At 31.8% G+C, this 12,030-nt stretch overlaps 1 protein-coding gene across 1 annotated transcript; it reads left to right on the top strand.

The window, feature by feature from the left end:
• Positions 1–442: 442 nt before the first annotated feature.
• Positions 443–11,810, top strand: LOC127723196 (uncharacterized). Its single transcript, XM_052229718.1, has 4 exons — positions 443–871; positions 3,064–3,157; positions 5,095–5,322; positions 9,531–11,810. Exons 1-4 carry the CDS (start codon positions 551–553, stop codon positions 9,743–9,745), a joined length of 858 nt encoding a protein of 285 aa, XP_052085678.1. The 5' UTR covers positions 443–550; the 3' UTR covers positions 9,746–11,810.
• The last annotated feature ends 220 nt before the right edge of the window (positions 11,811–12,030 follow it).

Below are 12,030 nucleotides of genomic sequence, written 5' to 3'. Positions count from 1 at the left end.
CTATGCGGTATGGGCTTTGCTCATTGTTGAAGGCCGTACGGGGACTTAAAGTTAATAATTTCTGTGTCATGTGGTCTCTTGTGAGGAGTTGTCTTGTTGGCAATCATACCACATTTTTTTTAATGTATATACGCGTTTGTTTCCATATTTTTTGTGTGCGAACTGCTTTTGCCATTTTCTTATCCAATACACTAAACTGTTTATTGGTTTTAGTAATTATAATCATACAAATGGACAAAACTTGTGTCATTTGAAGTGTAAGAGTATTGATATATGGTGTACAAATATTTTGTGCGGTAAATTATTTATGTTTAATGCGTTAGAATATTGATATTTGTTGTAGTATTCTAATTTTCTGTGAATTATTTATCTTAAAGATATTGTTTCACAAAACACAAATGGTATGATAAATGTAACGTCATATGACACATGATTTCAAATCAAAAAGTTGTATATTACAGTGCATTACTTGACATAGATATGCAGAGTTAGGGACGGTTTTAATATTTGAAGACTTGAGAGGACTGTTCTAGAATTTTGATTGTAGAAAATGCGTCTTAGTATATACCAAGGACTTTTGTTACTTTATAAAATCCTGCAAATTTCTGCTGAGCAATTTACATCAGAAACTTTCCGGATAAATCCAGATAAGCGAGATGTAAAGTTGCGTGGATTTACTTATCGCAAATTTGAAAATATATCACCGAGGGCATGCTTCCAAAAATGTATCCGGCGAACACGATGTTATTCTTACAACTATAACAGAGCTTCTCTTAGATGTGAAATTAATATGAAACCAAGAGAATTTTCTGGAGGCAATTTTCAGACTGAGATTGGTTATAACTTCGTTGAGATTCAACATTACAGAGGGGTGAGTTAAGGATTCAAATAAATGAATGGATAAATGAATGGCATGCAATAAATCAATTTCACTTGTTTTAATTTAATACCCCACAAACAAATTCGAATAGCTTCAACTGATTAGATATTCAACGAATAATGTACTTATGTATCTGTTGCTAAAAATAAGGTTTTATATTACGAAAATAGAGCCACACTCATACTATAAAATGAGAGGAGAGGAACACCCATGATTTAAAGATATCGATAGTTCAACGTGTAAACTTCATCAGTATGTTATGTTCCAAATCATCACGAATCTAAAATTTATTTTCAATAAATTCAACAAAAAATACGAAAGATCGGTCAGCAACACGAAATTCTCCAATAATCAAAAGCATTCCGACATGGCAGAAGAAACACAATTTTTACAGAAAAGCACCTGAAGTTTAATTGATCTATTTGTAGATTTCAATGTTTCTGAAAATTAATCATTCAAAGGAATAGGAATTCTGGTTTCGCTGTATTGGTACCAAAAAATGACAACTTAACGCCCGTTTTGTAATACTTTATGGCAAATAAATGAAAAGCGTTGTAATGTATACAAAAACAGAAAAAAAAATGTTCACATCATTAGCCATTGGAAAGAAAAAATAATAGAATACAATTTGACTTCTATGTAACCTCTCCAGAAATATGTCAGATGAACTGTTCTGAACATCAACTAAAACTGTTTTTAATCCTGACTGAAAATCATCTCTTATTTTACGATATTGAGTTGTTCCGCATAGAACACATTCTGACAGTATCTTTATTGTTACGAATCACTATTGATGTCTAAAATCAACAAAGACCCATCAAAAAAACATCTGATACAACAACATTTGCCCTCTTAAATACAAAGGAAAATGTCCCCTTCCCCTTTGGAAATGGCACTTTTAATATTACAAATAATTATAAAATTGCCTTTCAATACCATCATTGTCATGAAAATTGTTTGGACTGGTATTGTGAAAATAATTGTATAAAGTTCGAGATTGCATGTTCGTTACGTAAGTGTGTCACTATTTGTGATATCCTGTGTTGTCTGTCGTTGATGGAAGATGTTCGTTGTTGTTCTGTGGTTTGCCTGTTGTGTCGACTGTTATATTATTTGTTTGTGCGTTTCTCTGTGATGAGTGTTCTTGCGTGTATTTGTGCTGTATTTCTGTCACGTAGTGTTGTCATTTTAGCGATATTTTTAAACATTGTCATATAAGTGGGAGGATTGGCTAGCCATAAAACCAGATGCAACCCACCAAAGAAAAAAATGTCCTGTACCAAGTCAGGAATATGGCAGTTGTTATAAAATAGTTCGTTGCTGTGTATGTTGGCGTTTGTTTTTGTTGCTTTTCAGTGTTCCTGTTGTTCCTTTGTTTTCCTTTTATAGTTGATGTGTTTCCCTCGGTTTTAGTTTGTAACCGCATTTGTTTTCTCTCAATCGATTTATGACTTTTAAACACCGATATACTACTGTTGTCATTATTTAAGATGACTCTTGTAACATTTCTTTTCGTTCAGCATCATATTTTTTTAAATTATAAACAAATACCGATAATTCAAATCAGAATTTGCCTCAAAAGTACTTCAAAGTATTTTGGATTGTTTCCTTTCCAAAATCACCGAAATAAAGGAAAACATTTTGACTTGGTTGCCATTTAAACCGTGCCATGACAACAATTTAGTGCGTATATTCTCTAGTTTATATACCCAATTGTCTGGTTATGCCTTGTTTCAGGTTATCGGTTATCATGTGTGCACAATGTAAAATGGTAGGTCATTACAGAGAGTTGCTATGTTAAAAATGTTCAACATGTGTGTGTTAATATTTTTGCAGTGACACCTGGTTTATTTTAATAAATATCACCTTACATAGGTTATAACTGTGATCTGTGATAGGTTTTAACTTCAAATAATTATATAACAAACATCCTGTTAAATTTCCCCAAACAATTAATCAAAGATATTAGGTTTATAAGTTGGTACGCCAGATGCGCGTTCCGTCTACATAAGACTCATCAGTAGCGCTCGAACCACAACAAGTTTGGAAGAATAATCAAATACGAATCTCCAATGAAGAGTGTAGACAACTTATAAGATGGTATATACTGTACACAGTGATGATATCAATTCATTGACAATTAGCTTATTTATGTAATAGTTACAAAAAATAACAAATTTCAGGATCCGCTTTTTGACCCCTGTATAGGCAGTCTATGCAAAGGAGATGAAGTATGTGAAATTCTGCAGAATCAAGACACTATCTGTGTATCAGACGGTAGGTATGAAAACATTACTGATGATAGCAGTATATTAGGTACATATGATTTAGAACATTTTCTATGTAATTTGGTGGATACAGCTACAAAGATTTATTAGAGAGAACAAAACTAAATTACAAATTGAGCCAATGGTAGAAAGAGAGATTTTGGGGAGAACAGCAGTGAGGTACGCCAGACATATGGTATAGAGTAAAGCATAAATGTACAATTGGGATCAGTTATAACATCTTTTCAGAACTGTCGGAATATTCTGTCATATATCTGTTTAGATAGGTACTACCCTAGAACAACACTCAAAAATAGCTTTTATCTGAAAGATGAAAATTTGGAAATTTAAACCAAATACAAACGTTGAAAGGCTAATATTACTCTATAAATACCAACAATTTAGTCAAGCTGGGACAAGGAACCAAACCTAAAGAATTATATTCCTTTTTTTCAAATGTTGTATGTTTTCTCACTGCAGATTACATACATACAATGTTCGTGTTTTCTTGCAAGTGCAGATGTACTTAATAAACTTATCATATAGATACCGGGCTTAAAATTTTGAACTCCAGAAGTGCGTTTCGCCTACAAAAGACTCATCAGTGACGCTCGAATAAACAAAGTTGGAAAAAAGGCCAAAAAAAGTACGACGTTGAAGAGCATTGGGGACCTGAAATTCCGAAAGGTCATACCGAGTACAGCAAAGATAATATATTCCTATTTTATAGAATGATAAGGATTGAAGTTGTTAAATTAATATTCATACAATGTTTTAGTTTATACGTGCTGTCCTTCTTATATTCTAGAACGTATAAACAGTTGTTTAGATAAGATCGTAACGATAAGAACAAGAACAAATCATGTAGGTAAAAAACCGTTAAAATATCACCACAAATTTTAACACCTCTCATTCCCCTTCCAAAGAGAAAAAAGGGGTTTTGTCTACTCCTTTGTTTTAATGGCAACCATCATAAATAACGTTTCAATGCTTCACTGCGTGCAAGAAAATTGTCCGTCAACTTCAAGGTATGCTGAAAATTTTAAAATCGTACAGCTCTACGGAATTTCCAAATTGTCCTCTAGAATTCGAACTGACATGATATTTATCTTGACCGTTTAACATCATGAATATGATCATATTATTACCCACCTGTACAGATTTTATCGAAAAGCAGTTTGTACTTTTATTTTTCGTTTTGATTTGAATGGATGTTTTTTTTTTGTTACGTCTTACACGGCAAAACGGCATTATGATCACGGAATCATCGCTTTATCATATAATAAAACAAAACACTAAATTAATTTATTCTGATTCAAAAGAGAGGCGAAGGTTACCAAAGGGACATTGAAACCCATCAGTCGAAAAATAAACTGACATCGTCATGGCAAATGATGAATCAAGACAGTTAACTATCTATCTCAAATACGTAGAATTGATTTGTGTTAAGCCTATTTATACGTCAAGGAAAGATCGAATGAAAAATACACCTTATACCTTGCGTAACGTCTCTATACATTTGTATATTAATACATGTGTCTCCAATGACCACATATTTTCCAATTGCGATATCTTGTTTCGTCAATTGTGACACTGATTCTTTGATTTGCTATCAAACGTTTTGTAAACTGTTGTTTGTTGGTTTTTTTCTGCCATGATATTGTCGACCTATGATTTGTTTGTCCCGCAGCTTTTTGATGCAACGTTTGTATTCTGTTTTTTTTTTATTTTCAAATAGTTTGGTCTTTAGCATGACTGAAGAGACATTGTGGCTGTGTATGTGTAATTGCTTCTTTTTTATTAAGTCTTTCTTTTAAGTATTATTTGACAATTGTAATTTGCTATAATCATGATAATGCAAGCAACAATTTATTCATTATCGAAATTGACTACAATTCAGATTATACATTTTTTATATTAACTTAAAACTGCTTTGGCTTGTTTAAGATTGTAAAATACCGAACGGAGAACCAATAAATGTTGCGCTTGGAAAGGTCACTGGACAAAGTTCCACACAAATGGATGCAGTTGTTGAGTATCCATCAGAATATGCTGTTGACGGCTTTACAAATACGTTTTCACATACGAATGCTGAACAGTCACCGTATTGGTGGGTAGATCTAGGAACCATTTACACCATTATGCGAATTGAAATCATCAACCGAGCTAATTACGGTAACTATTGGTAACATTGATAAGATTTAAAAAAAAGAACACTAAAAATGTGCGTTAGAACACTATGTAGTTCCCATACCATGAGGTTCGTTACATGTTACCATATGGTATGTGTATAACTTTATCAATGTTGTTCAAATGAATGTTAACAGTTTAAGAAATACGACTGTTCAAAATTTTCATTAGAATAAGTAAAAGATTTAAGAGAATACTATCAATTACCATTCTTTACAAAGAACTGAAATGAAATGTGTGGTAGTTTTCCGAGTCACCACACAATGTAAATTTTTGTATTTGTTCTTGATTTATTTAGTTCTTTTATTAGTTTCATTTTTGTTTTTCAGTTCTCTCGTGTTGCTACAAATCAACGTCAATTATTTGGGGGTACTGTTAGATAATGAAAACAAGTAATGATGTTTTTATGAAAACACAAAAGTCACCCAAAACACAGACTCCATACATAATTGAAAAATAATTTTCCTGAAGGTTTCTTCTATAGTAAATCCATGCCCATCTTAAAACCCATAATATACCTTAGGTCCATTTAATATGACAGATTTAACATTACGGCACAACCCGGATCATAGAGCTTGCAGGTCCTATAATATACAACATACGACTTATGGTTTCTGAGAATAGCTGCAGGAAAGATCATGTGGCTTATAAAGAAAAAGAAGAGCAAAATCAACTAAAATGAAATACAAAAAAAAAATTAGTATGAAATAAGGAGAAAAAATATAGATAAGATGATAAATGGTATGCATCCTAAGCGCCTTTCTAGAATAACCCTCATCAGGAACCATCAATGCCAAGGATGTATAAATACCGAAATGCATGTACAACAACAATAAGAGTATCCAACTTTTTTCGGGAGACATGAATACCAGATTGCCTTCTGCATAATCCTTACAAATTATTTTATACATGACGCCAATTTAACTGTGCAGGATGTAAAACTATGTAGTTGTGTCGGGGTTGAATTTAGTTTTAATTAATTATGTATACATGGTATAGGTTGCAATTCTGTAAAAATAGACAATGCAATTGCCCATAGGAACTCCCTTTGCGGCTCAAACTGTACCACCTTTATTATGACGTTTCGTGAAAAATTATATCCCAGAACGGAAAGTTAATATGCACGACTATTTTATTCAAAGGTCAAAATATAGGGCTGTGCGGCATATTTTCAACATTTATATGCCCTGAATTTCTAAGTGTTTAAACTTATACTTAAATTCTATACTACCCCTACCTCCACTTTTGGACCTCCTAAGAATTAAACTTTAGGCGCTACCATGTTTTTCTATACTGGTAACATGAAATGAAACACAGAGATCATATCTGGGAACCAGTACGTTAACAAATTAACATATCTATGAATATTACATATCTCCCCAAAAAAGGCATGGCTTGTGAAACAGCTGTATTTACAAAGTGCAACCTATACACACATTTATTCAAATAGAAAACTCTTAAAACACACCTTTTTCTCACAACAATACTTATTTATCAGAATTATAGCCTTAAAGAAATCACTGCATATACTCTAACTTTTCTTTTACAGTACATTTTATACCCCACCCCTGATTCAATTTTTTGAGGAATTTGAAAACAAGACCTTAATTATTGTCAGCTTACCCTATGTGCATGTTTTCTGACATGAAATGTCTAGAACCTGTTTGAAACTATTCTTATAACAAATTAAAAGCATTTCAGAATACAATAAATGTAAAGTTTGGTAGTTAATCATTCCAACATTCAAGAGTATATAAAGTATCCAATCCTGCCTTTGTCTCCAGTCCACATCTTACTGTATGCCTATTTGTCAATTAAAGTTAACAATTTCTACCTCAAATGGTCAGTGTAGAAATGTTGTCACAACAATATCATCTCTAACCATATATCTAACATAATTTAGCTAATACATGATCTAGAAGTGTTTAAACAAAGCCATATTTTCAGAAGTTGTATGTATGAAGTTACCAGTCTAATGTATTACTTCACTAAAAGTTTTATAGAACTGACTGCTAACATCTGTTTTTTGCATAATTTCAAAGCACATTTATTGTTTTCTATACAAAACACCTTTAAAATAATAAAATCATAGCATTTACAGGTTAAATTATCTGTTTTGTGACCAAGGGGGTAGGCATTTTCCTGTTTTTTTTTGCCACTGGGGCCTCACATTTGCTAAATTATTCTGTTTTTTTTTCTGTGAGTATGGAATATTCAGTACATATTTAGGATAGAACACACGATTGTTAGTTTTATTGAGGTATTTTTGTATTTCTAGCTTGTATTTTTTTATGCCGCGGTCACAAAAAAGCACATTCAGGTGTTACGGCTTACTTTTGTGTTATCGACAGAACAAAAACACCCAAAAAACAATATTCAGGAAGTTTCAATGACTGCGAAGAGTAAATATAAGCACTTCTAAACAATTCAAATTACAAATATGCATACATTAAGAATTTATTTTGAATTCAGGCCTTTACGTAAACTATGCATACTGTAAACTGCGAATTTATGCTCAGTCATCATAGTTAAGGCCCAGGATTTTCTCAATCTTCATGACATATTCATAAAACTTTGTATTTGATTTAATTTCATTTAAATCACTGAGATAAACCTGATTTGGTGAAATTTTATATGTTCTCTTTTTTCACCCTATATAGGTTGCAATTCTGTAAATATAGACAATGAAATTTCCCATAGGAACTCCCTTTGCGGCTAAAACTGTGCCACTTTTACTAAAAAGTTTCGTGAAAAATTATATCCCAGAACGGAAAGTTGATATGCACTACTATTTCATTCAAAGGTCAAAATATAGGGCTGTGCGGCATATTTTCAACATTTATATCCCCTGAACTTCTAAGAGTTTAAACTTATACTAAAATTCTAAACTACCCCTACCTCCACTTTTGGACCTCCTAAGAATTAAATTCTAGGCGCTACCATGTTTTTCTATACTGGTAACATTCCCAAGTTATGTCTCTATGAGATGAAACACACAGATCATATTTGGGAACCAGTACGTTAACAAATTAACATATCTATGAATATTATATATGTCCCCAAAAGAGGCGTGGCTTGTGAAACAGCTGTATTTACAAAGTACAACCTATAAGGGAGTGCTTTACTGGATATAAAAGAGTATGGAAAGCATAACCATCGTTGGTTGTGGTTTGCTGTGTTTCTTTGCTTTATATTAAGCACTATCGTTATTATGTTATGTAGTTAATTCACTCTATTATGTAGTTAGTTTGTTATTTTATGTAATTAATTTCTTATAAAAAGAAATTGCGTTATCATCTTATGTTGATACTTTTGTACGTTATGGTACCAGTCTTTTTTATTGTATGGTACCAGTTTTGTATTTCAACTCCGGTTTCCGGAGCATGTCGAAACTGGAAGTAGAAATAAAATTTCTATACTCAATGTTTTCCGTTGAGTTTTAAGTTTTTACTGAATTGAAACATCTCTCTGGATGTAAATAGAAATAGAAATATATTTTTTTGGAAAATCAAATTAGGAAAATTGAAAGTAGTTTCACGCCTTTTCATTCTCCGTGACATGAGACATTTAACATAGACAATTTTTTCTACGTGGCATTTTTTGTTCACTTTTTTTAAAGATCAGCTGTTTTGCATGTAAGCCTATCGGAGCAGCCAATAACAAGACTGCAACCTAATGTGCTTTCATTATTATGTTGCTTGCTTACGTTTTTATATTATGTGTTTTCTTTCTTTTTGTGCTATACCATTGTCCTTATATTATAAAAATACTATATTAAAATAACCACATAACATTTTGACGTAACAACATAACATAATATTGATACGACATAATATAGAAAGGACATCATATACAGAAAAAAACATACTACTTGAAGACATTCTTGGTGTTACATAAAAGATCAAGAGTGATTAAAATACATACTTTAGAGCGTCTATTTGCCTGATAGAGAGTACCTATTCACTTCCATTTTGATTAGAAACCTTAACTTATATATGCTCTTTGGAACTGTCAAGAGCCCTGCAACTCCTGTTGCCAATGAACATCCGTTTAAATTGACCTTGCAAGATGTATGAATACATGTCTGTTGTGGTTGGGAACATCGTTTTATACAATTTAATGTTGATTCGTGTTTTGTTTACATATATTAATATTACGCATTTACGAATTTATTTGTTATTACTTTTACATAGGCGAAAGGCTTCATGATCTTGACATAGCTGTTGGACCAAGCCTTGATGATATTTCAATATTTTCACATTACGAAGGACCCGGTAAAGATGGAGAGCATCTCGTATTTCAGCGCAAACGGTATACAGACGGTCGTTTTATCAAACTGACCATCACTAATGGAACAGAAATGCTAACCGTGGCAGAGCTATATGTCTTTGCTTATCCAATATGTTAATAAATGGACAGAATGATCATAACATTTTGTATATGTGTCATGATTACTTTTTTTATATTTCACTTATTATATATTTCATGGAGCAATTTGAACATCCAAAATTTGAAAATCTGTTATTAAAGTCGTAAACAAATCAAAATAAGACAGACCTTCGCATTATCAATCTCACATACTCGAGATCGTAGATCAGCATTATATAACAATTGAATTATTAAGACTGGTAGAAATATTGGCAGATATTTTGTTCTGAATAAATATGGGTCTTATTTTCAGACACGATTGCCTACAGAGGACTTTATACTATTACAAAATTAGTGTCATTTGGCGAATTCGTTTTAATAAAATATTCGTTATGTGTTGATAGCACCTATTGTCAAATTTGCTGCATATTGTACTTGCTACATATCAGCTGCGAATCCCAATGTGAAGCTTTTACACGTGATCGCGGCGAACAAGTTCAAAAAGGCTTCCATGTTAGCTCAATATAACTTTAATACCCCCAGTAAGATTTTATTGTTACCAGCAATTATTTGTTTTCAATAGTTTATAACATATCTTAATATACTAACTTAAAAAACATTATGGTCGTACATCCTGTGGAATCTGTTCACTTATATTTTGCGTTGTTATTATTTTATTTTTTTAATTTTTCTATGTCGGGAACTTTTTATTCCTGGGTATACATTATTGGTTATGCTAATAATTTCATAAGTTTACGCAATTTTGACTCCTGTGGATTGTTGTCTCCGATTAAGATTTAAACCCTCGAGACCCCTTATTTTGTATCCATCCGCTGATATTTTCACAATATAAATATGATTAATTTTAATAGTAGATTTATTGGATTGTACATTCGTGTTTTACATAAGGGACCGTGCAATATTTATCAGGCAGGTGGGACCAAAAAGAAGTGAATGTCTTATACTGCTTTCGGTTGTAAAACCTCGATGTCCTTTGATTTACATGCAGAAAAAAAAAGTATGTATCCTATTAACTTTATCTGAATTAATATGTCACTAAGTGATATGATGTTCTAAGTGATAGTTGTTTTTCCTGTAGTAATAAATGAAAACTGTTTTTGAATATTGTTGTTCAAGTTTGTAAATGATCAATAATAGAATAAAAAAGACGTTTAAGATTGTACTTAAGTGAAATTTAAAAAAAAAAATCTGGAATTTAAAATTGATGCTATAAATCAGAACAGCATAAGTTTATAAGGAATTGATAGGATATGGAACTCATTTTCGAGACATTTGATGTTTAAAAAACGGGGAGAAAAGCTTTCTTGGACTTTGACCTTATATTTAGCATTGGCATTACTTGGGCTTCAAATCGTAAGAAAGGAAATCTAGAATCTGCTTTAATTTTGTCAAATGACTTTTATGACTTATTGAAGTCTTCTATGAAAAGAAAAGTATATATGTACATGTTGTTCAACTTTGCCTATTTATCTTGAAAGAGGTTGCTTCATTTAATTTGTTCATTTGATGATTATTACTTGCTTTTTAATATCAATGTTGATTTTGTCTGCAAATTGTTAAAAATGGGTTACTTCAAATGAATATGAACATATCATGTATTTCCATGATAATATATCAAAGATGATGATTTAAGCCAAAAAATAAAGAGCCGATATGCCAATACTTGAACATTAATAAAATTTGCAAATCAAACAAATACTATAGTAAATATCATTTAAGTGTGTTTTCTATTATAAAGCACATGTATACTGAGAAAAACAGTTGAGCAACATGTATTTTTAGTTTAATATATAACAAACAATCGATACTTTTAAATATCTTACGGTGTTTATATATCACAACTCGTTCGCTATGCCCGTGTCTGTTGTGACGTTTTAGATTTCAATGAACGTATTCTAAAAGGTTACCCACACTGTAATTATATCTTTGAATATTGTTTTTATTGGTATTAATATTGATTTTGTTATCAGTAAATTAAAATCAAACTAAATGTTATTTTTATATACATATGCACATTCATGGCTCTACAATCTGTCGATACCTGTATCTTGGCATTGCACAAGGTCATGTTTTTCTCTGACAGTTTATGAAATCTTTTGGATGTTGGATGTGTACTGATTGATATTTTAGTCTTAGATGCATGATTTTTTATTTAGTTGTTATTGGCTTTGAACTAGCTGTCAGTAACTGAGAGAACTCTCAGATCTGTACTTAGTGTCCTTTTGTTGTTGGGATGTATAAGTACCCGTCCACGTCCACTCTGTTTTTGTATGATGTATTCTATGTATATCCATCTGAGAAGTT

The sequence above is a fragment of the Mytilus californianus genome, unplaced genomic scaffold (assembly GCF_021869535.1).
Source record: "Mytilus californianus isolate M0D057914Y unplaced genomic scaffold, xbMytCali1.0.p SCAF_13, whole genome shotgun sequence".
Taxonomy (NCBI): Eukaryota; Metazoa; Mollusca; class Bivalvia; order Mytilida; family Mytilidae; genus Mytilus; species Mytilus californianus.
Note: the sequence above shows the minus strand (reverse complement) of the source record. Positions and strands in the feature narration are given on the sequence as shown.